Source organism: Oxyura jamaicensis, chromosome 25 (assembly GCF_011077185.1).
Source record: "Oxyura jamaicensis isolate SHBP4307 breed ruddy duck chromosome 25, BPBGC_Ojam_1.0, whole genome shotgun sequence".
Taxonomy (NCBI): domain Eukaryota; kingdom Metazoa; phylum Chordata; class Aves; order Anseriformes; family Anatidae; genus Oxyura; species Oxyura jamaicensis.
In genome coordinates, this window is record NC_048917.1 from 76157 (window position 1) to 100776 (window position 24620).

Consider the following 24620-nt stretch of genomic DNA (forward strand, 5'->3'; position numbering starts at 1 on the left):
CCCAGGGGCGATGGCGCTCGGCCTCTGGAGGCAGCCGGCACCGAGCGACCCCCGCGGGGGAACCTCCAGTGGGGAGAAAAGCAAAGTCAGAAGCTTGTAAACGTGTCGAGGTCCTTGTGCCAGGAGAGGTATTTCCCTGTAGCGTTGCCGTGTTTTGATTTTTTTTTTTCCTTTTTCTGTTTTTTTTTTTTCTTTTTTTCCTCTGAAGTTAGTTTTTAAAAAAAACACCACAATGGATGGGGAGGAGAGATGCGTGTAAAAACGCAAGCTTAAAAAAGGTTCTGCCACTGGTATGAAAGTTTAGAAGAACTCTGTATACGCGTACACGTGCACGGCCGTAGATATAGCCTCTTCAGTGGTGTTTTTTTTTCTCTTTTTTCTTTTTTTTTTTACATACATACATACATAGCTATGCCTGAACAGTGCAAACGGACGATGTCTCGGTTTCCAGTTGTAAAAAACAGAAGCCCAGGCCGTCTCCTGCAGCCGGACCCAGGTGGAAAGGAAGAGACAGAACACCCCGGGGCGAGCTCGCGCCGTCCACCACCGCCTTCCCCTTGCCGCCGCCGAGCCTGCCCTTCTCCTAGTCGCTTAATTCCATAAACATGAAGTTCACAAATGGTATTATTATTAATAATATTTAGTTTAAGGGCTTTAATACAATAACAGAATTTGTAAGTGTTAATTTGGGGGGACTGGGGGGGGGGAGGGAGGGGGTTACGTTCTTCCGTGCCGAGGGGCTAAGTGGCCGCGTCCCTCTGCTGTGACCTGACCATCTGAAAGATGTTCTGCAAGAGAAGAGAAAGGAGAGGTCAGGGGCAGCCCCGCAGGACGGCTCCCGGCCCCCCACGGCCCTGCCAGCACGGCCCAGGGGCTCCCCGGCCTCCTCCTCCTCTTCCTCATCTTCCTCCGCTGACGCAGGGAGCAGCCGACGAGCACAGGGCTGGGGGAGCTCCCCCGCTTGCAGGGCCAGGTTTCGGTTTCTGCCTCAAACGCGAGGCTGTGGGGCAGGCGCCGTGCAGGAGGACGCTTGCAGCCCTGGGGGGGTTCTCCCCGGGGGGGGCGAGTTGAGGGTTCGGGCGCACCGGGGCCCCACGGGTGCCGGCGGTTGCTGCTGCGGGTGGCGCGGCACCACGCGGTGTGGGGTGCGCCGGGAGCCCTGGCCGTGGCACGGCTCTGCTCCAGCACCACCGAGCCCCGCCGGGAGCTGGAGCAGAGGAAAGGAGGGCAGGAAGGAGGCCAGGAGCAGCCCCGGGGACCGGACGGATCCCCCTGGGAGCCCAGCTCTCCCCGGGCTCCACGAGCAGCCCTCCCTCTAGAAAAGGGCCAGAGGCTGCAAGTAACCCAAATTCCACCGGCACGACTCCGCGCTTTCCCTGGAGCTGACCCGAGCTGAGCCGCTCTCAGCAGCTTCGCTGCCGCAGAAGGAGGACGGAGGACAGAGAATTTCTCCCAGGGCTCTGCCCAAGGGCACCATCTCCCTCCCCTGCCCGAGCAGCTTGCACCCAAGGCGCCCCACTGACCCCAGCCTGCCCCAGCCTTACCCCTCGGCCCGTCCCGCAGAGGGGCCGGTGCCCAGTGGGAGCCAAGGGCGTCCCTTCAGGGCCCGGCGTGGAAAACGGGGCCACAACGGGGTCGGGCAACGCGCGGCATGCTCAGCTGGGCGCTCAGCCCTGGGCGACACACGGCAGCTGAGCCTCCAGCCGGCTCTCCCGAGCGCGCCCCACGTTATCAGCCAGCACCTGCGGCTCAGGAGGCCCGTCAGCAGCTCACCGAGCACCAAATGTATCCGTGACGTATCCTCAAGTTCCATCGATCTTTTTATTTTACACGAGGGAACGAAAATTACCCGGTGACCAGTCAGAAACGCTCCCGATGTGGACTTAACCTCCGCACCCTGCTCGTGCTGCTCCCACTGGAGCAGCGAGGGCAGCGGCCGAGCTTTGGGGTGCCGGGGGCAGCGGTGCCCCGCGGTGCTCCCCCACGCCAGGAGCTATGGCCACGGGCTTCCCGTTATCGCGAGCGGGATCATGCAGACGTGAATGAATCGAACGGGAGAAAAACCTTCCACCCCCCAGCAGGGAAGTCCTGGGGTGCTCAGAAGTGAGGAGCTGATTGAAGGGGGAAGGAAGAGGATGCCCCCAGTCCCCGTTCACCGAGCGTTCGGCCGAGGCCCCAGGAAGAGACGTCACGGGCTGCGGGAAGGCGCGATGCCGCCAGCCCTCCTCGCCGAGCAGCGCGGGCAGGAAGCGGCACCAGGCCCGGCGCAGCCCGCAGCCGGTTCCTGCGGCCGCCCCGCTCCGTGGCACCAACTCGCTGCCACAACTCCCGTGGGGAGCTCGGGCTCTGGGGAAGCCCCCGGGGGTGAGTTTCAGGCAGCACCCCCGTGCCGAGCCTGGCTGTTCCATTCCTGCGGTGTGTCCGGGTTTCGCGGGCAGGGCACCGGGTTTGAAAGGGCAACGCGGGAACGCGACCGCGTGCGTGCACGAAGCCTTCCTCACCCCGCTCTTCCTCAAGTGCGCCGGGTGCCCGGGGATCAGAGGGGTTACCCCCGCGGGAGCGTTATCGCGCAGGATCTGCCTGGCAGAGGAAGCGTCACAGGGGCGGGAGGCTCCCACACCCCCGCCAGCGCCGTGCAGCCCGCGCCGCTCCTTCCTGAGCGGTGACACATCCTGCACGCCCTGCTCCAGCTCTCTGCTCAGTCAGAAGGGGCTCTCGCCCTGTTTGATGTCCAACGCTTTCTAGCCAGCACCACGTAACTCCTGCCCACGAGGAGCACCTCCCAGAACCGCTGGGGTTAACAGCTTTCTGCCTCGCTGAACACAACCGCGCTTTGGTTTCTTACGAGCTCAATAACCGGCAGCTATTTCAGACGCCCGAGCGCGGAGCTAAAACGTGGTGCGGGAGCACGGCAAAGCGATGGGTCCGCAGCCACCGCCGGCGCTCCGAGTCCCTGCAGGGGAAGCTGCGAGCAGAGGGTTGCAGAGAGGCACCCGCAGAGGCTGCGGCTCCTGGCACGCGTCACCAGGCGAGTGCAGCAGAGCAGCGGGTGCCTCTCCGCAGGCCTCCTCCGTGTGTACGCCACGGCAGAGGTGCTGGGCTAAGAGCCTACGCGAGGATACCCTACAGCCCGGGCAGGCAACGCTCCCGGATGCATCTCGGCGCATCCTGAGGCAAGCGGGAGCGTTTAGCTTTGAATCCCGTCCAGCTTGAAGGCGAGAGCGGCTGGGCAGAGGGCGGCGGCAGGAGGTGCGCCTGCGAGGCGCCACACGAAGCGGTTTCGCTCCTCGCTGTTAAAGCAGCGCTGAGAACGGCACGGTCAGTCCCTAAGGGTCCTCGCTGCACCGCAGAACGAGAGACAAAACCACACACCGCTAGCCCGCGGCTTCCAGGAGAAAGTCTCCGGTCCTTTACAAGGCGAGCGGAGCCAAAGCGTTTCCCTGTGCAGCTGCGCCCGACCCCTCTCCTCCGGGGAGGTGAAGGGAGCTGCCGCTCGCGGCCGGAGGGTCACATCCCGGGGCATCCGGAGACCGGCGGCGTCCAGGAGACGGGCCCCAGACGTTTCTAACGTCAGCAAAGAGGCCTCGAGGCACAAAGCCACCTCTATCCCACCAAAAGCAGCCGTGGGGGGTTTAGCCCGCGGGTGCCCTCCGAGGAGAAGCCCCTAGGAAAGGGCACTGTTCTACGCTAACGGGAGCGGGAGCAGAGGAGCAGGAGACTACGTCCGCAGCACAGCAGCCAGGCTGGCTCACAGAGCACAGATGCTGTTTGTTTTCAGCCCGATTACCTTGCTGCACATATTGTCTTTACTGCAGTTCCTGTTATCCTTGTCTGTTGCTTCCTCCTCCACCTTTACAAGGGAAAAAAAATAAAAAGGGTGTAAATAAAAAAGCAGAGCCGGAGGGGACGGGAGGAGACTGAGCAGCTGCTGCCAGAGCGGCTGGAAGAGCGTCGGGAAGGGATCCGGGGCGCTGGGGGCCCGGCTTCTGCTGGGTGACCCAGCCCAGCTCCTGCTCCAGCGCCGAGCAGGCCGCAGCCCCCGGCCCCGCAGAAGGGCAGGGTGCAGCTCTGAGCACAGGGGCAGCACAGCACCATCGGGCTGCACGGCAGTGCCGCAGCCTCAGCAGGCCAGGAAGGGGCCGGCCACGAGGCCGCCGGCCCGCCACGCGTGCCTGGCTCTCTGCCCGCACGGCCCCACGCCGGCCCCACGGACACGGGGAGCTGCGGAGGAGCTCAGAGCAAGGCAGGCTGCCCACTCGGAAAGCTTCTGCTCCATGGTCCAAAGCGGCAGCCGCGAAGGCTTTGTTCCTCGAGGGACGGAGATGTCACCCCAGCAGGGACGCGGAGCCCACAGCCCAGTTCCTCGGCTCTGCGCGCGGTGCTGAGCGCCGCCTGCTCCCCGTGCCAAGCCTCGCCGCGGAACCACACGGCCGCAGCCTCCTGGCCGCCTCCCGCAGGCTCAGGGATGGGACAAAGTTGGGGGTTCCTGGCTCCGGCAGCCCCTGGCTGTCGCCGCAGCGGTTGTCCCCAGCCAGCAGACCTGGGACTCCTCGGCCCCGCCTGCCCGGAGGTCTGTGGCCCCTCGTGAGAGCGCCTGCTCCAACGTCCCAGGCTGAGCCAAGCCACTTTCCACGTTCGCTATGAAACCCCGCTGGCCTCGCGCTCCTCCATCCACCGCTGCGTCCTCGGGGCAGCACGGCTGCTGCGGTCTGTGCCTGCGCTCCCCACGCGCCTGCAGCGTCCCGCACCAGCCCTGGGCCCTGGCCACAGCGGGACGAGCACCGGCAGCCCTGCCCCGGGCCCGGCAGGTCGGAAACTTCCCCGTGGAGAAGGGAATCGTCCCTGCTCGGGAGCCTCCACACCAGGCAGGTTGTCCTGGATCCCTCTTTCAGAGGGCTTGCCACGTTTAAGCGCTGATCAGATCAAGGGCAAGGAGAGGCCTCAGCCTCCAGCGGCCGCTTCTCCCTGCTCCTGAAAGGGAGGGCAAAAGAGGAGCTGGGCCACACGCGGCGATGCAGTAGCCACATACGAGGTGCTTCCAGCCACCCTCCGAGCACGCGGAGCCGTCCCTGGGACGACGGCCGTGGGTGACACCAGCAGCAGCGCTCTGCTGGCAGACGGAGCAAGGCGATGACATGTCTCCCTCCCGGGGGAGGAGAGGACAGAGGGAACGCAGCAGCGGCGAAGGAGAGCACGGGGAGGGAGGCTGGGGGGAGCCAGGTCAGAACCGTGACACCGCTCAACGGCTTCAGCGGGAGGAGGCTGAGCAGCCACCTCGGGCTGGGATTCAAAGTAAGCCCCGAACACCTCCCTGCCCAGCAGCTTTCTGCCGGGGGCTCTCGCGACCCTTTCCAAGTAATTCCGCAGCCCTCGTAACCCTGCCGCAGGACCGATTCCTGCCACCTGCGCTCGGCAGCAGGCACCAGGGAGTGACGGGGAGCCAAGCAGCTCCTGGAGCTCCTCGCTCGGACACAACACGCGGCGCCCCACACCCACGGAGCCCGAGCCCCCCCCCCACGCTCACAGCAGAGCCCCCGCACTGCTCCAAGCGCCCGACTGCTCCCCGCACAAGCCTTCCTGCTCGGGCTGTGGGTCAGAGCCAGGCAGAATCGGTTGCCAGTAAAAAGCTGCCGTAAGGGGCGAAGCCGTTGCCCTGCAGCGGCGGGTCCTTACCTCCTTCCTCCACTTGAGCTCGCAGAAAACCCGTTCGAAGCACTCGTGCATGTAGTTGAACTGCAAAGAGAAAGCAGGCGCGTCTCAGGCGGCGGCGGCGCAGCACCCACGGCCCTGCCCGTGCTGCCGGCTCCTCCTGGCGGCCGGCCGCCTCCCCGCCGCCTCCCGCTCGGAGCTGGCTGCTCCCTCCAGCTCCCTCCGGTTCGCAGAGGGCAAAATAAGCGGGATGCGTCTCCTCCTTCCCAGTCTGAGAGTAACGGGGGGCACTTACGTAGGGGGTGAAGATTTTAACCCATCGGGGTTTCTTCTCTCCGCGTGCGTATTCGAAACAAAACGCCATCCCCTCCTCGTCCGTGTCCCACCGCTGCATTTCGTCCCATTCGAACGCTATGACCTGGTTCTGAAGGGAGAGAAACCCCGTGAGCCCCGAGCCAGCAGCCCCCGGGCACGGGGAGATTTAAGGCAGATCCGAAAAAGCAAAGCCACGCACAGGGGGGACGAGGACAGGGGAACGGGGACACCGTGCAGAGGGCAGGGAGATGATGCCCCGCGCTGCCAGCCCAAGCCCCAGAGCTCCGGGACAAGCTGCTCCCCCTTCCTACGAAGCCGAGGCGGGTTCTGGGACCCCGGGCATGGCCCTGCTGTGCCCCTCACCTCCAGCTGGCCCTCCTCGGTGCAGGCGTGGAGTTTAAAGTGCTTGATGCTGATGGCCGTGATGACATGTCCCTTCCGCCGGGAGTCACAGGAGCAGTGGGGGAAGATGATCTCGTTGTAACCCTCGCACGTCCGCAACATGTTCAAGTACTGCAGAGAGAAAGCGGCACGCGTTGGACGGGGACCCAGCCTCCTCCTGCCACCTTCACGCTCATGCCCCCCTCGGAAACCCCCGGCCAGGAAGGATGGCTGTGATGGGGAGGGAAGGGGACCCTCTCCCCGAGGAATGGAGGCACCCTGGCACCACGGGGACCTGCACCAGGCTCCTGGCTGCCTCCAGCACTGACAGCCCGTCCCATTGGAGCTGGCGCAGCCGGAGGCTCTGATCGGTGTGGCCACGCTCCCCGGCACGGCAGGGACCCGAGCAGCAGGGTGACAAAGTCGGTGCCAGCCTGGGCTTCCCAGGGACTCCGTGCCCCCTGGCAGATACAGATCAGAAAACGAGGCTGTCGGGCAGATCAGCGTTTCTGAAGAGCCCCTGGCTGCAAACGCTGCCACTTGTGGAGAAGGTCTGAGGATTTACTTGGACCATTTCTGCCTTTCCTCGCGCGGCCAGCCGTTCCCCAGAGGTGGAGCCCCGACGAGGCAGCGTTACACAGGCACCGGTGAAGCGCCACCAAGCCAAAGCAGCTCTGGGAGAAGCCCCCGAGCCGCAGGCAGCGTGCCGGAGCAGCGCTGCGCCCAGCCCACAGGGCCTTGTCCAAAAGGGGTCGGTTTTGTGCCGTTTTGGCACCAGGGAGATGCTGTTATCTGAAGGCTTGATCTGGGCTGTCCCAGCTTTCCAGGACTGCAACCCCTCACCGCGAGAGAAAGGTTTACGTGGGGCAGAACCACAACAGTGAAGAGTTTTTAACCAAGGAGCAGGCTGCGTCCAGACCGGAGGAAGAGGACGGCTCCTCGAGCCTCATGCTCCAGGCAGGGCCCTGCATAGCACGGGGGGAGGCAGGGGACGAACTGCTTTGGTGTCCCAGCTTGCTGGGACACCGACGTCTCCTTGGCCTCCTGCTGCACCGGGGCCCTGCGGCGCCTGAGACACGGTGGCCAGGCTTCCTGAAGAGCCAGATCTGTCTCCGGTCGTCAGAAAGCCCGGGAGAGCAGCAGAAACAAAAGCACCGTGGGACAAGCCACGCAGGGGCAGTGTCTATTTACTGATCCTCACCATCAGTTAATAATTAAGAGCTTATTTGAACATGTTCCTTGGCTCAGCGCTTCAGGTGACCCCGCTGGGGGTCCACACCAACGCAGCCCCCCTCAGCAGGGGCCTGAGAGCAAAGGGGCTCTGGGCAGGACCCCGAGCAGGACCCCGAGCCACCCCTCTACAGGCGCAGCCAGCACCGGCCGGGGCGCAGAGCTGGGGACAGGGCAGCCCACGTTCAGCCGGTACCAGCAGCCCCAGGCAAGCCAGCGAGTTATTTACAAGTCAGATTCTTCTGCTTCTTGATCTCCGAGCCAAGCTTGCGTCTGGCGGCTGAGCTCGGGGCACCCCTGCGCTCCCCCCCACCTAAGCCAGGCAGGCTCATCGAGTCGCACCAAGCCCCCAGGCACTCGCTGGGCAAAGCGATGAGAGGCAGAAAATCTGTCGTCCAGACAGACAGCGAGATCTGACACGGGATTTGCAACCTGGGAAGGCTTCTGCCAGGTAAAAAATAACCTAAGAGACGGGGGCAGGGGACACAGCGAGCAGCACTGCGAGCAGAGCAGTGCCCGGGCCTCTCGGCCAGCCCGATGCCACCACTTGAGGCGGTTTGAGGCAGAAGACGACCTTTGCCTCTCAATTACTGGCAACAGCTGCCCCCGAAGGGCTGCGGACGGAGGACTGCTTCATGGCACGTTAAGCACCCACCTTTCAGCACTGCACCACGTTTATCACTGCCTTGTTGGGAGCCCAGTCAATACGTGACCGTGCCAAGGACAAGCCGCCAGGCACGAGGGGCGGTTTTGGTTTGGGCAGCAGCAGACCCGTGGGCACGGCCCAGCCCCATGCCTGCAGCCGTGCCGATGCCTCTGTGCCAAGCCCACGCTCCCACAGCTCTCCGGGGTCATTGCTTTCCAAGGAAAGATGTTTCTCAAGGCTGGATCTATCGCCTTTCCAGACTCAGCATTGCACGGCACTTGCCGCAGGAAGCAAACGGGACAGGTAGGACAACTCACCATGACCATCTTTCTCTGCTCACACAGCTTCTGTAACTGGTAGGACTTCTCCTCTGCTTTGATGTAGCCTTTCTTGACATCATCGACAGCCTTAAACAGAAAAAGGGAAAGAACACCCAGAAGGTCAGGCTCCAGGATCTCCTCGCAGTGCTTCGCCTGCCCCGGCTGGCCCCGCGCTGCCCCAGCTCGCAGCCCCCGCAGTCCATCGTGCACCCAGCGAGGGCCAGGCTCGGCGACTCCGGCCCCGAGCCTCTGCCCACCTCGGGCAGCACGCAGATGCCTGGGTTTAGGAGGGCTCTGGGAGAACGTCCCCTGGATGGATCTGCAAATGCTGGAACTTGGAATCCTGCCTCTGCCCTTGGGCATCGTCCGGTACAACCCTTCCACCGCAGACACACGCAGCCGCCTCCAGCAGAGCAGCACAGGCTTTTTTATTACCGACCACGCTGCTGGAGGGCAGTGCTGCCATGCAGAAGCTGCTTCACTCTTCGGAGTGAGCAGGTACAAAGCCCTGCCTTTAGCTCCACAGCCGCACGCTGCTCAGCCAGGACCCCTGCCCTCGCACAAAGCAGCTCGTAAAGCTGCCAGCCAGTCTGGGGGATCGCTGACCTCTTTTCTCAGTTTGTGTCAGAAGCTGGTACTTGCCCAGTTGAAAGTGTTGGGACAGCGTTTTTGGTGGTGGAGACAGAGCAGGATTTATCTCACTGAACTGTGCAGATATCTACCTCTGAGCTGCTCATCCTAGACCGGCTTTACACAGTCAGAGCATGGCTCCTCTCAGGCTCACTTCATCCCAGAGCATCTGCGTGAAAGGGGGCGAGTGAAAGCACAGGCAGGAACGTTCCTTTCCTCAGGGGGAGCAGGGAGGAGCTGAGGAACACGGAACCTCCCCACGGAGCACAGCCCCGCAGGCCCCCTCCAGCTCGCCCTGGGAGGCAGCCTGCAGCTCTGATCGCGCCGCGGCCACGAGCTCACCGCAGAGCTGCCGACTCACCCAGCCACCGACCCGTGCTCCTCAGAGCTGCCTAAGCGGGACCAGCCCTCAAGTTCCCAGTGCTGCCAGGACACCAAGGGACAGCGGCGTCTGGAGTCGTTCTGGGAGCCAGGCACTTGGCTACCAGCAGGCGTTGGCTTACCTCCAGGAAGAAATCACAGCTCCCGCCCAAGGAGCTCGAGGGCACCTACCTGATGGAAGAAGTAGGTGACCGCCAAGTCATTGTCATTGAGAAGAACCTCCTCCTCTGTAGTGAAGAGCCATTTCCGGATGGTCAGGCATGTTCCCGGCACTGCCGAGGTGTAGTTCTGCACGTAGAGTTTGTGGGGGAATTCGTTGGGCGCCAGCTTGCGCACTGGAAGAAGCAGAGGACACCGAGGTCAGCTTGGTTCAGTACCTGCTTCTGTGGTGCTGGACCCCAGGGATCCCCCGCAATGGGCCCTGGCGCACAAACAGGAATTGATTCCCTGGAGATCGAACCCCTCCCGGGTGATGGGGGAGGACGCGGGTGCTGCCCCTGCTGCCGCCCTTCCAGCCGGGCAGGGCACAAGCTGAGGACAACCCACTGAGCGTGGTCCTCAGGGGCCATCGCAGCAGCAGATGTCACCCTCTGCTGAGCACAGGGAGGACCACCCGGCCTCAGGTCACAGCATCACGGATGTCTTAGGTTGGGAGGGACCTGTCAGGGCTCAAGAAGAGTTTGGGCAACGCTCTGAGACGTGGTTTGATTGACTGTCAGAGCTGGACTGCCTCTAACAGGTCCCTGTCCTCCTGGTGCTGGGGCCCCAGAGCTGAGCACAGGGCTCCAGGCGGGGTCTCAGGGAGCAGAGCAGAGGGCACGACCCCCTGGCACCGCGCTGCTCCAGGGCACCGCAATGCGTGGCGCTGCCCCCACACCGTGACTTGCTGCTCAAGGCCATCTCCAGCTCCCCAAGGGAGTGTTCTGGGCCTAAGTCTCCACTTCCCTGCAGCTACCCAGGAAGGGCCCCTTCCACCCACGGCGTGCTGAAGCAGCCTGCTGCTGCGAGTCCTGCCTGCGCTGCCCCTGTCGAGATGCTCACTGCGTTCAGAGCTGCTGCTGCTTTCCTTCACCGTGATGGATTTTCACAGGGGAGCGCGGCACGTCTCCTTCGTCAGGTAGGGTACGGCCACTGTCTTACTGCAGCCGGAGCTAACAGCTTCCAGGGAAATTAAATGGAGCGCGTCCAGACAGGAATAAATGGGGATGCTCACGGCGAGCGTCCAGAACGCACGGGCCATAAAGGTTAACTGGAGATCCTCCTGTTCTGTGCAGTCTGAGAAGCACAGCACTCAGAGGAACGAGGCACTAACAGCACCAGCCAGGGCCTGGCAGCCTGAACGCTCCCTGTGGGACTGTGCCCGCGTGTGGCAGCCTCCCATCTCCTGCTCCAGGCTGCCTGCACGGCCCAGGTCAGCACTTGAGTACAACCCCAGCCCGTCTTCCGAGCTGGGTGGTTTCAGGAGGGCTTCAGGAAGGCAGAATTTGCCCCTGCCGCTTGGCCAGAATTTGTCAAGTGTGAGGAACAGTCCTAGAAATCTCCCCCTAAAAGCGCACAGGTAGCGGTAACTACAGGGCGAGTCTGAGGCAGGCACCGCTGACGACCCAGAAACGAAGGCACCCAGCTGGGAAGGAGACGTGCGCTTGGCTCACAAGGCGGTGCAGGATCAAGCCCAAACCACTCCACACTCTCAGCAGTGAGCCCTGGGCAGTTTGGGCACTCCACGTTCAGCGACGCTGCAGGAGCCGAGACCAGGCAGAGACCTCAGCACGCACCGAGCTGCGAGGACGGCGATGCACAAAGTGCCAAAGGAATCGCCCAGAATCCTGCAGGTGGGCCTCAAATGCCCCCAGGATTCAGAGGCTGAAGGACAGACACGTCAGCTCACAGCACGCATCCCTCTGGGCCTGGACATCACGTCCCCTCTACGTGTGCACAGATTAAATCCCATTTCCTTTGCAGCCCCTCGGCTCCACACCAAGACGCTTTCGGTGCCCCCTCTCCAGGCAGCCACGTTTCAGCCCCGCTATCTCTGGGCCCTTTGAACTGCAGTAAAACCCATCTCCGTTAACAAGAAGCTCGTCTCCTTGAACTGTTTAAGAACTGGAAAGTCGAGCAGCAGCAGAAAAAGCCGTCAAACTTTGCGGGCTCCTCATTATCAGAATCTGCTGTGCCTGCCCGATTCCTCCCAGGGGCTCCTGACTTTGCGAGCACAGATAAGAGCTAAACGAGGGCCACCAGGCTCTGCGAGCACTGCCGAGCTCCTTCCTCAGCTGCCTGTGGGCACCAAAGGGATTAAAAGACTTACCAAAGGAGTGATTGATCACTTCGAACAAGGCGAAGTAGTTTGCGGTAATACTGTCCATTCCAACTTTAGCAGCCACAGCCTAGAGCAACCAGAGGGGAAAACGGAGTGAGCAAAGCAGGAGCCAGCGCCCGGCAGTCCCTCTGCAGGGCACGGCCAGCGCCGTGCCGGTTATTCCAAGTACTCATTAACCCGAGGCATTAGTCATCAAGGAAAGCCTGAATGTTATTCCTCCTGTAAAATCAGAGCTTTTCTTTAGCAAGGGCCCAGACTCGCGTGTTTCTGCCTTCCTGTAAACCGCTCCAGACTGTAACTGCCCCCACTGCTGACAACTGGGTCATCTCTTCTTCCGATGCCTCTGGTTTCAGTTCCTGACGGAGGAGCACGCCTCCCCGAGGAGCTGGCTCCAACACTTCAGCCCTGCACGCTAATACCACAGCCACATCCCACAGACCTCGGCGGAGGTGACACGAGCTTCGATACGTCGTGTCCCAAGTGCCTGACGGTACCACGACTCTGCCAAAGGCACCACGGCCCTGCTGATGGTACCACGACTCTCCTGAAGGCACCACGACCCTGCTCCAGCGGCAGGATTCTGCTGCGCAAAGCAGGAGCTCCCGCGGCCCTGCTCTTTTGCAACCCTTCAGCTCCCTCGCCTGTAGCAACACTTTGAGTTCCCCTTTCGAGTCTGTTCCCCCTACTTCGTTGACGACTTCCATTTTTCCTCCAGCAGTGCTGGTTGAAGTCAGTTGTTCTCCATCTTGCACTTCGAGCGCCGGGCCTTCAGGCCACCTGCAAACCTGGAACCTGCCCAGGCCGTTCCCCAGGGGTCGCTCCCTTCACGTCCAGCTCGCCGTCCTGCCACGCAGCCACAGAGATGCGTGTTGGACGCAGACAGCTCTTGGATCCAGCTCCCCCGCTGCAGCCACAAGACACGATCTGCCTAGCGCTTCGAGCCATCCGCCAGCTTTAAGATACTATCAGTGGAAATTAATTCAGCGATGACTCCGTCCTTGCAGCCAAGACTGCCCAGGAAATGCTGCTTCAGCACGGCGTGAGGTTGGAGCTCGCCAACCTCCTGTCCTCTACTACAGCAGCACCAGCGCCTACCTGCGCTCGAGAGGAGCCGAGAACCCAGCGGACACCTCGGGGGTCTTGGTTCATGCCTGAATCACGTTAATGTTCCAGTCAGGGGGAAAAACAAACCAAAAGAACACACCAAAAAGTAGCTCACCTGGTACACCTGATCTGTAGTGCTGTTCTTTTTGACTCTGACCGTCACTGTTGTTATATCTGGTAACGCTACCCTGAGCTCCACGTCAGAGACGCCGTTGTAATTCTAGAGAAAGGAAAAAAGAGGACAGAAATCAGCAGAGTCCATCAGACGTGGCCGCAGGGGCTGGGAATCGCCGCTCCCAGCTGCGGCCCCGAGCTGAGCCCAGGGTCCCGCACGGGCCCTGAGCAGATGCCCCTGCTCGCTCCCACGAGCTGAGCTCCACGACTGTTTACTGAGCCCCACGGACCACGCCTGGCGCTGGCTAACTAACGTGGTCACTCGTGCACTGTCACATCCAGCTGCCAGCTGCTCTGCAAGCCTCAGGAATCTGCTTCTGGGCTGCGTGGGGGAAATTCCGAAAGGAGGAAGACGTGAGCTCTGCTTCGAGGCAGGAAGCCAAGCAAAGCGCCCCGGACCGCGACGGGTAGGATTTTCCAGTCGTGGCTTTGTCAGTGAGGAGTGAGAGGAAGCTTTGAGACAGAGCAGCTGAATGCACCACGGAAAAGTTGGGGAAAAAAGCAATAGCCAGAGGGCAAACAGCGGCTTTGCTGCTGCGGGCGACCCAAACTTGGGCAGAAGCAAGTCAGACGAGCTGGTAGTTAACGTGCCTGCTGCCTTTCTGCCCAGCAGCTCACACGCAGAACTACTGCGGCTGCCACCAGCAGCAGGAACCAGCAGGCACACCGCTGCGGGGCCAGGGAGGCCCAGGGCAGGCAGCGAGGCCTCGCGCCCGGTTCTGGTCCTCCAAGAGCGGCATCGGAGCCGTTCTCAGCTGCTGCTAAGAGAAGAGGCTTCCTACGAGCAACACCAGGCTGGCAGCGAACTGCAGCCTTGGTTTTCTGCTCCGGCTTTCGATTTGACCAGCTGAGGCTTTGGCGGGGGGCATCCTCGCGCTCCGATCCAGCCTCCCCACGCCTCTGTACCAGGGGAAGCCGAGTTTCAGCGCTGTGCCTACCTCGTCCGACTCCGACAGGAACTCCTGCATGATGTCGCTCTCGCCGATGACGCGTATCGAGCACACTGCGGGACAGAGAGCACGGGTCACTGCCTTGTCCCGGGGCGAGGGGGGATAAGGGCTGCAGGGTAAGAGCACCCACCTGTCCCGCAGGCTGTGGGAAACTGGGGAGCCTCCCGACACAAGGGCTTTGCAGGCTGCACCAGGGGTGCTGGCACGAGGGCTGATACTCCCCGAATGCCCCCCCGACAGCAAGCGACAAGCGTGCGGCGGTGCTGAGTAACTCACTACTGAGACAATCCCCAGGGGGAAACCCAGGCTGCGGGCACGCAGCCAACAGGAGGCTCTGACTACACTGAGAAGCGGGCAAGGACTTCATAAACGCGTTATTCCAGAGGGAACGAAGCTGTCTGGGAGCTCAGGCCAGGTTCAGTAAATAACCTGGGACAAAACTGGACCAGGCTGCATCCCCCGTGCAAGCAGCCAGCCGTTTCCTCCGGCCAGGATGAAAGTGAAGGAGCAGGGCTGGGGCAGCGGCGGGGTGAGGGAACCCGCCCCAGGCCACACCGGTGGGGCCGAGGGGCTTCGTGCCCCAGAGCTGGGTACGGGCAAGCCTGAGCTCAGCACTGCGGCCCTCAAACCCAGCCCAGCTACAGGGCCTCTTGTTGAGCTTCTTTCCCTCGCTGACAAACGAATGCGCGTGGAACTCGAGCTTTCGGGTCGCCCACAGAAGGACAGGCCCTGAGGACTCGCTTCCTGCTGGCGAGGAAGGCAGCGTGTGGCCGCACGGCTGCCTGGGCGCCGCGCCCGGCCCCGTACCTTTCTCCAGGTACTCCTCCAGCCCTCGCCGCCGGGCATCCAGCTGCTGCTCCGACAGGGAGAACGGCCACTTCCCCGGGAGCCGCGGGAAGGTGAAGTTGGCAAATTCCCGTTTCAGGTTCTGGTGCAGGATGGCAAACTCGCGGTACCGCTTGGAGCAGAGCTGGCGGCCCGCCATGTAAACGTTGTACACCTGCAGGGAGCAGAGGAGAGGCCGGCTGGGGCGCGGGAAGCTTTCCGACCTGGAACCAGCGTGGCACTGCCTCCCCGGAGCCACAGGCAGCACGGAGCAGCCCCCTCCCGTCCCCGGGGAGCGTGGCCCGGCCGCTACTCACCACAAACTTCTCGCCGTTCTGCTCCACGTGCTTGTAGGTGGGGATGGAGATGGGCACAGCCTGCTTTTCCGTGTAGTCGTAGAACGACTGCCCCAAGGAGTCATCGCTTGGGTCGAGGTTATCGGCCTCGTGGGGAGGCACCGACAGCACCGTCAGGATCAGCTCCTTCTCCCCGGCGCGGATCAGGTCCACCACTTGTTTGTGGGTTGCTCCCTCAACGTTCACCCCGTTCCTGTGAGAGAGGGCAGAAAAGCCGTAAGCGAGGCCGGGGGGACAGCAGAGCTTCCAAACCACGCCAGGACCAGCCCAGAAACCCATCACGTAACTGCTTCCCTGGGAAATCCGCCAGCTGAAGGTAACCGACACTTCCACAGCTTCACATCTCTTCCCACAACGGGTTACACAAGCTAAAGGGGAGCAAAAAAAAAAAAAAAAAAACAACAGAAACCCCAACCCACTCAGCTCCCGTGTTCAAATTCTGCGAGTTCTGCTCCGCTGGCAGCGGGTTTTGCAGCTCAGCTCTGCCTGCACAGCACCAGGAGGGCGAGCGCTGCTCTGGGTTACGCTGCTCCAACTGCTGCTGGCGCTCTCCCGGGTTAGTGGTTATTGAGCTGTGTTTGATGGCTTCAGGCACAGACCAAGCGTGGCACGTTCGCGCCCAGAACGCGAGCCTTCTCCTCTCAGCTCAAGGGAAACACACGAGGTGACCACAGAATTGAGGAACAACGACAATGAATGCCTAACTCATGCTGCTCCGCTAGGGCAAAAGCCATCTCCTACCCTCCGCAGCCCCAAAACCTCAGGTAATTTCCAAAAATCTGCACTGAAGCTTCCGGATCAACAAGAATGAGAAGGCAGGCTCGGGCGCTTGGCGGGCGAGGGTAAGGGATTTCAGAGGGTGCTGTTCCCAGCTGCTGAGACGAGCACCCGCGAGCCCATCGGCGCGGTGCCAAGGGAGATGAGATCTCTCGAGTTCCTCCTCGACAGGCCCGGGAGCGCTGCCGCAACGAGTACGGGTTTCCAGCTCCTGCACTGCTCCTGCCTGGCTGCAAGAGCTCGTCCAGCGATGCCCCGAGGCCCACGGAAGCCCTGAGACACCGGGGCAGCTCTGAGCATTCCTGCCCTTCCTGCCCACCCCGAAGCCGCCGGCAGCGATCCGCCGCCTGGCTCTCGCTTGGCCCGGACATGGCAAGCTCGGAGAGACGCCGCTCTGAAACCCAGCCTGAGGTCCAAAGAGAGCTGCGAGGCTCTCTTCCAAATCTGGAAAAGGACAAGCCTGCTTTTCTTTCTGATAAGGGCTAAATTTAGCAGCGAGCCTCCAGAAACTTGCAGCGTCTCCGTACGGAGCTTGGCATCTGAAACATCCCCTGCACGAACGGCCCCGGGCAGGGCTTTGCCACGGCGCTGCCCTCGGGAGGCAGCCGGGGCACCCGTGGGTGACGAGGGCTCAGGTCCCACCCCAAGCCCACCTGCAGTGAAGCTGCCCGGGGCTCCGGCGTGTGCCAACACCCCCCAAGACCCCATTCTCGTTTACACCATGGAGGGGTTTGGGGGGGACGCACAGCCCAGCCCCTGACCCGTGCTGCTGCCCGCAGCCACTGCCCGGAGCTCCGGAGGGACGCTGAGGAAAGGTGCCCGCACGTCCCCAGCTGTGTCGCCTCCCCGCGAAGCCATCCTGCGAGTCACCGAGCCGCCCCAGCTCGCCTCAAATCAAGTGTGAGATTTAATTTCAAGCCTTTCACTGGAATGAAAGAGAACAGCTCTTAGCGCTCCGCATCGATTGTTTTATTGAGCTTTTACTTACAAGGATCACCCTGGAAAGATCCGACCTCAACTTCCAGACCTGGGTGCGAGATCCCAGGCTCAGGACCAAGCTCAGAAAGCCCCAAGCAGCGTCTGCGAGCCAGACAGAGCGCCTGCACCGCGCCAGGCGTTGGGGTGGGCCAGGACATCGACCACAGCCACCAGCCCGCCAGCGCAGGAAGGAGCCAAGCAACGCCTGGACAGAGCCCCTGGGCTGGTCAGAGCGCCCGCGGAGCTGCACGCAGCCCCTCCAGCCCAGGAACACGGCCAGTAGGCTCCGGGACTGGGAAAATCCCCCCCTCGCCGGTCAGCTTGTGCTGGGAGCCTCCGCAGCAGCAGGTCCGCACATCACCAACGTGCGAAAGAACTTCCCGGGGAGGGTGAGGGAGCGCTGGGACGGGCTGCCCGGGGGGGCTGAGGAGTCTCCTCTGGAGATATCCAAGGCCCGTCTGGACGGGCAACCTGCTGCAGGAGCTGCTTTGGCAGGCGGTTGGACGCGGTTGTCTCGAGGTCCCTTCCAAGCCCTACAGCTCTGTGATTCCGTGACCGCAGGACTCGTGGAGAAGCCCCCGCAGTGGGGCCGCAGCGCGTCCTCCCGGCGCTGAGAGGCGGCCCCGGCAGCAGCAGGTTTCCCTCTCCCCTCTGCCACGGCAGCTGAGCCGAGCAAGGAGCCGGCGGCACCGCAGCCGCACGGGGCACGGCCCCGGCACCTCTGCGAGGAAGTCTCTGTGGGAACTCCGCCTGGAGCAACCACCACAGACCTACGGAGAGCGGGGACGGGGAATCGGGGACGGGGAATCGCACGGCATGGGCAGACCAGAGGCACCTGGCGAGGCGAGGGGAGCCCAATGCCACGAGCCTGCCAGCACGCCACGGGCGGCCGTGCTCCTCCCAGGACCTCTGGGGGCTTTTCTCTTCGAGCTCCTGCTTCTGCTTGGAGTTGGATTTTTTTTTTTTATTTTTATTTTGCCACCAGCCGCTCCCGTTCCCCTTCCCGGGCCCTCAGCCCGCCGCAGCAGGGCGGTTGGCTGGCTGCCCCCCACCAGCCACACCGGGAGCAGGACGTGCCCCGTGCACGCAGCCCCAGCAAGGCCGGCGAGATTTCGGCAGCTCTCGAAGAGCAGCTTCCTTCTGAGGATTCACTTCTCCAAGCCACCCGCCGCCAGAGGCGGATGCGGTCAGGGCAGGAACACGAGGTTCTGCCGCCTTCCATCGCAGGGTGAATCCCCCGCCCTCGGCACCCCTCTTCCTCCTCGCGGGGCCGCGAGCGGCCTTGCAGAAGAGCCTCGAAGCCGTCCTGGAGCACGATGGCACCGCCTGGCCCTCGGGCATCACAAAAGGGGAAGTCTTCTCCCACCGCTGCCCCGTGGGGGCAACCCCAACCCCCTCGCCATCACCAGCAGCAAGAGGCCACCTTCGTGCGCGGGCCTCTGGCCGCCGACACGGCCGCCAGGGCGGGGACCCTGCGGGCATGGAGCGGGGCCAGCCGCTGCTGGGCTCGAGGTGCTCGGGGGAGCCAGGCCGGCGGCGTCACAGCAGGTCCCGCTGTGTGTGATGCCGGTGCCCGATGCAGAAACACGCTGGGGGGCAGAGCAGAGCGGCGTTTGCTCACCTTAACGAGCTTAAAAACCTCTGCAAAGCCTGGGCTTGTGAAGTGCAAGGTCAGAGAGCGAGCGGCTGCCGGCTGGTCAGCACCGCGGCTGGAAGGCAGATGGCCACGCGAGCTCCCAGCAAGGGCAGAAGTGCCACGGAGTCGGACGCGATGATGCTGCAGGTCCCCTCCGACTCAGGGCATGATGTGACCCTGGGGATATTCCTTACGTGACCCTCGGGATATTCAGCGCGTGACCTCGGGATATTCTGTGGCAAGCACCAGGAGGCCTCGAGGTCGAGGCGTGCGTTTGATGAAGCTGAGCTCCCCAGCGTACCGGCGCGAAGGAGCAGGCTCCTAAGACCCAGCAGCAGATTTCCCTCCTCCCATTTGTACACTGAGTGACTCATTTTCCGTGAAGACTTCTTAAAATTTCCCAACTGCCTGTCAAAAGACGAGGAAATTTGCTGCAGAAAGCCTGCAAGACGCTTCCTCGAGATTACGACCGCAGCCTGCCTCTGTGCTTTGCTGAGCCCGAGCACACCTGGCCCACAAACCCTCCGAGCCTCACCCTCCTGCGTGCCTTCTCCAGCCACCCCGTGCCAGCAGCAGGGCACCAAGGCAAAGCATGGGCCAGCTCCTGGCTCCGCAGCTCCCTGGCACAGCAAAGCCAGCGCGCAGCGGCGGAGGCCTGGCTTGGCCGGCGATGAGGGGCCCTTCCCCCAGCACTGCCGTGCCCAGGCGGCGTCGCACCGCGCTCCTGCCCTGCTCCGAGGTGTGCTGGTAGCAGAGACTCGTGCCACAGCTCCAGCCTGCCTCGTAACGCAGCCAGCTGCTGCATCTCCCCCACGGCCTCGCGCCTTCCAGCTCCCGATGCCCGGCTCCGGCTCTGCCCGGGACGGTGCCGAAGATGCAGGACGTGGCCAAGAGGCTCCCCACAGCACCCGGCTCTCACCACGTCGGCTGCGGGAGGGATTTACGTGCAGCGCGAGGACCGTGGCAGCAGGGAAGGATTAGTCCCTGCTCCGGGAAGGGCTGACGAGGGAGAACGGCGCTGAGGATGAACCCGGAGCCAAGGGCGGCCGCCACCTGGCCAGCAGCCTCCTCGGAGAGGCTCTGGAGATGAGCAGCTAAGGAGCTTAGGGGACGCGGCGGCGGCGTGGGGCGGCTTCTCCAGGCTCCCGAAATGGGCGCTTCGGCATCCCGATCCCTGTCCCTTCCGAGGCCGTTCCGCCAGCCCAGCACCAAACCCCGGCCTCCTGGGCTGTGTCACAGCTGAGGCTCCTCTGCAGGACGTCCCCGGGACCAGCCACGCCGAGCAGCCTCGCCCACGGTCCCAGCTCCAGCCCAACGCTTCAACCACGCGATCGCGTCCTTCCCCGCAAAGGGGCTGAGAAACGGCCTTGAACGCTCCAAGCCTCGGCCCCGGACCAGCAAGGGAAGCGTGCTCAGCACCGCAAGGAGCCGGGCAGCCAGGAGAAGCCTCCCTTAAGCCCCCGGCGGGGCTCAGCTCCCAGGGCACGTCCTGCCGCGGCATCAGCGGAGGCTACGCAGCATTTCCCCATCCCTTACCAGGAGGGAAGCCAACCTTCCCCAGACAGCTGCGAAATCCAGGCCCAGCATCAGTGCGAACGGATTAAAAAACCAGGCAGAAACCGTGAAGTGCAGCTCCCGTGGCCTCTCCTACGTCTCCGGGATCGTTACCGTTTCCCCAGATGCCTCTTGGGGCATTTTGGGGAAGTTTTGACGTCCTGGGCCTGTTTCCACGCTCTGCCCTGGCAGACAGCGCAGCTGCCGTTTGCCGGCTCCGATTACGAGCACCGATTCCTCCTAAATGAGCACCTGAAACACCCTGGAAGAAGACGAGGCACGCGAGCATTTCAGAAGGTTAACAGCTAAATATTACTCAAAGGAAAACAAACGTTGACTTAATTGGTAGCCCTGCTGAAAAAGGACAAACATTTTGGACGCTTCAGGAGCCAGGCCTGCAGCAAGCCCCTTCGGGAGATGCAGTTACCGGCAGCCAGCTCCCACGCCTGTCCAGCACCAGCTCCGGAACGCACGACCTGGGTCGAGGCCTCCGCGGTTTCTCCCTCCTGGACGCAGCACAGAAGCCGTGCTGAGCGGGGTGAGCTCGGCAGGCAGCTCACGGCGAGCCCCAGGGCCAGCGCGGCCCCACATCAAAGCCGCGACCCTTCTGCCTTCCCTCTGTGCTGCTGACGACCGCTCGAGCCCGTGACAGGGGCGCTGGTTTCCCGGCCGAGCCCTGAGCAGCCCCCGAGGGCTCCGCGGACCACGCGCTGGAAAGCGCAGGCACGAGGCGCTGCCGGGGGACGTGGCCGAGGAGCCGGGCAGGGCCTCGCCTCCCGAGCAGCCCCGCGGTGCGCAGGGCTCGCTGCTGCACCCCGCAAGTGTGGGCCTGAACCCCGGAGAAAGGAAACCCGCCTGTCCTACAGCCGGTGCCCTTCGCTTGTCCTGAATTTGTGGGACCGGCGAACAAGGAGGGGACACGACGCGCGGGGAAGGCGCCGCAGGACGCCAGGTCCTGCATCAGCTGTCCCTGCTCAGGTCCTTATCTCAGGTCCTTATCTCGGGTCCTTTGCTCCCACGCTCTTGCTGCGGAGGCTTCCAGCAGCCGCGGCGGGGAGACGACCCCCAAGGCAGCGGGCAGCTCCGTGTCCCCGCGTGCGGCCGCCCCGGCACATCGCTCGCCGCCCAGGGGCACGAGGTGAGGCGTCACACGCCGCTTCAGTCCGGAGGGAGAGGAAGGAGGTTTGCTGAGCTGTGTGGGTAGAGAAACGGGCGGGGGCCACGGTCACCTGCTGACCCCAGGGTCACCCGCTGACCCCTTCATAAGGTGACTTGCTGGCGACGCGCCCTGCGTGCAAGCGGCAGGAGCAGCCGCCGCCTCCTCCTTACGGTCAGGCCTGCGCTTCCCCGGAGCACAGCCAGCTCCGAGGCAATACACGAGGTTCGACTTTGGACCACGAAGAGATAACGAGTCTGACCTGAGGGATGGAGCCGGTCCGCCTGAGGAGCACTGAGGAAGCGCGCGCCCTCACGCCGGCAGGGCCCCACGAGGCTCGGTGTCGGAGCAGCCCCGGACGGGGACGGATCTCCCCGTGACAGATCTCCCCGTGACAGATCTCCCCGTGACCCGTGATCTCGCCCCTTGAGTCCTTGGGCTGATGACGTGCCAGAGGGGCAGGTGGGAAAGCAGAGACGCCAAAACCACCTTGAGAGGTGCCAGCGGGGCCCTCCTGGGAAGCACGCTGCTCCCGGGGCTGCTCCCGGGGCTGGCGGCGCAGGAGGACGGGGCCTGGCTCCAGCCACGCGTGGTTCGGGGCTCTGAGAACAACGGCCCTTCGTTACCCACTCAATTACAGCCCGGCCCTTCGTTACCCACTCAATTACAGCCCGGCCCTTCGTTACCCGCTCAGTTACAGCCCGGCCCTTCGTTACCCGCTCAGTTACAGCCCGGCCCTTCGTTACCCGCTCAACGACTGCCAGGAGCTCCCCTGCAAAGGGAGTTAACAGCAGGATTCTCCCTCCCTCCCCAGGATTAGCGATGATTGTCATTCAGGGTGATCACCAGGAGCTCAATTAGCTTTCATTGCCTGTCTCCAGTGCCCTCAGCACCCCCAAGCACCACGGAGCTAAGGCGATCAGGGAGCACACCGCGTTGCCAAGCCAGCCTCTGGAAGGGAGAGCTCTGAGCCACGCGACAGATACAGGGGCGCGACGCAGCGAAGGATGGCAGGGGGGGACTGCAGCGAGCGCGGGACCCCAGGAACCCCTGGGACAACGCCCAAAGCCTCCTCCGGTCGCGGGCCAGGGCTGAGGAGCAGCTGGCACCTCGCCGCGGGGAAAACCACGCTCAGGTGGCTGCTGCAGCTGCGGGGCTGAGGCACGGTGAAGAGCCAGACACCGCCTGCCAAGGCCCCGCCACGGAGCTCCCGGCTCCAAAGCCTTCACTGCGCCCGTCTGCTCAGAGCAAGCACCCTCTTTGGACCCCCCTGGCCCCATTTGGGCCCCCCCGGCCCGTTTGGACCCCCCCCCCGCCCCGTGCACGCCGCTCGGTGCCCGACCGCCAGCCGGGAGCTGCGGAGCAGGACACACGGACGGCTCCGGGACAGAGCTCCCGGGAACCCCACCCCCGGCACCGCGCCGGGTGCCGCTGCGCGAAGGAAGGAAAAGAGGAGCTATTCTGGGAGTCCCGTTTATTGTTTCCTACTCCGGCTCACAGCCGTGCTCGGATTTATTTGCAGGAGCTGGGTTTTAACGGATCCAGGACAGTTAACGCCTGCGCCAACCGGGACCGGCGTCGCCTGGGACCCGCAGGGCCGGCGGGCTGATTTACACGGCCGGGTTAACGAAGCTGACTGCCCGAAGGAGGGCAAAAGGCATCTCACGGCACTGCGAGGAGGCACGGGGGCGAATTAGGAAGAGGCTTCTCCCTGGAGAGGGGCGGAGAGGAAATCCCCACTCCTCCGACCGCTGCTCCCTGCCCGAGGTGGCCGGACGCCGGCGCCGCAGGCTGGGAGCAGACCTCGGTCGCAGCCTCAGCTCCTCCAGCCGCTGCCGAAGCTCAGACCGAACCTTCCGCCTGTGCAGGCCCAACCTCGCAGCGGCCGGGAAGCCAGGAGCGAGCCCTGGCTCCTCGGCACCCTCCTCTCGGCTCCCACACAGCACCGTAAGCGTTTCCCCCCCGCGGAGGGTCTCAGCTCGGCACGCAGACACCTCCCTCGGTCACTAAACGCTGCTCTCAAGCGGGTCCCTCCAGGTGCGGGGCTCACCCCCGGACACTTCTGCGCAGGAAATCGAAGCGAGGAGCGGTTGGGTCCCGTGGGGGAGAGCCCGAGCCGAGCACCACGCCTGCGGCGGGGCACAGCCAGGGGGTTTGGGCTCTGCGGGCCCAGGCACCCGCTGCAGCCCGCAAAGACCGGCAGCGAAGCATTCCTGCTGCCGTGAAATCCCTGTAATTAATTAGCCGCTGAACTTCGCCAGCCCAGCCCCAAGTGCAGCTGCGTAGGGATCAGGAGGCTCGGGGCAGGCAGAGCCAGCCCAAGGAACCGCACGGCGACAGGGAGGAAAACCCGGGCGGGCTGGGGCTCACCTGATGCCAGCCTGCAAATTTGGGGGTGTTTGAGGGGAAAAAGGAGCGGTTCCACCGAGCTGACGCGTTCCCACGGAGCGGTGTCAGCCCCGGACAGCCGGGACCCCAAGGAGAACCCACCGCCCAGCCAGCCCCAGCTTCAGGCACGCGTCCCCAGCCCAGCCTCCTCCTGCAGAGCCGCACGGCTCCAGGGCCTGGGGGGACGGAGCCCAGCCCCAGCCCCAGCCCCTGTCCAGTCCCTCGGGGCCTCGTCCTGCTCCCAGGCGCTCTCTGTGCCCCCCAGTCCATCGCAGCGCTCTCCCCCTCGCTCCCCAGGCGCCTCCCGTTCGTGTCCCTTCCCCTGCTCCTGCCCCCAGCCGCCCCCTCCTCATCCCCTGCGCCCATCCCTGCCCCCCCCCGGGCTCTGTCCCGCTCTCCCCTGGCCGCTCGGTTCCTCCGCACGCAGCCGCGGCCCCACAGGGAGGAGAACTTGGGCTCCTGGGGACGTTTCCTCCTAAGGGCTCCCCACCGCAAAGCCCCCCCCGGCCTCGCAGCGCCTCCAGGACAGCCCGCGCTGCTCCAGCCCTGGGGGGCCGTGGGGGGAAGGCCGGCCCCGAGCCCCAGCGCTGCCTGGGGACGGACCCCCCCGAACCCCCCCCCCCACGAGCCGAGCCCAGCCCCCTCTGTCCCCCGTGTGCCTCGAACCCCCCCCTGCAGAGGGGCTCCTCTGGGGGGCTGAGCCCCCCCCTCCACGCGCCCCCATTTGGGGACCCCAAAACTCAGCTCCCGAGGGGGAGGGGGGGCGCAGGGGGCTCCCGAAGCCCCCGGGGACGGGAGAGGCTGGCGGAACCCCCCCCGAAATAGCCCCCGGTGAGGAGGGGGGGGGGGG

The 24620-nt window shown here is 63.8% G+C and overlaps 1 protein-coding gene across 2 annotated transcripts in view; it reads right to left on the reverse strand.

Moving 5' to 3' along the window:
- Positions 1-187: 187 nt before the first annotated feature.
- Positions 188-24620, reverse strand: part of SNX27 (sorting nexin 27) — a 25143-nt gene continuing 710 nt past the window's right edge. The window contains exons 2-13 of one of the 2 annotated variants that reach the window (XM_035346650.1): positions 15243-15474; positions 14908-15100; positions 14089-14153; positions 13092-13196; positions 11861-11939; positions 9724-9887; positions 8539-8628; positions 6328-6477; positions 5945-6073; positions 5674-5733; positions 3788-3850; positions 188-788 (exon numbers count right to left, since the gene is read on the reverse strand). In XM_035346650.1, the coding sequence (XP_035202541.1) occupies positions 741-788; positions 3788-3850; positions 5674-5733; positions 5945-6073; positions 6328-6477; positions 8539-8628; positions 9724-9887; positions 11861-11939; positions 13092-13196; positions 14089-14153; positions 14908-15100; positions 15243-15474 (1378 nt within the window). In that variant the 3' untranslated portion in view covers positions 188-740. The remainder of the gene's footprint in view (positions 789-3787; positions 3851-5673; positions 5734-5944; positions 6074-6327; positions 6478-8538; positions 8629-9723; positions 9888-11860; positions 11940-13091; positions 13197-14088; positions 14154-14907; positions 15101-15242; positions 15475-24620) is intronic. The other variant, XM_035346651.1, reaches the window with a different exon arrangement.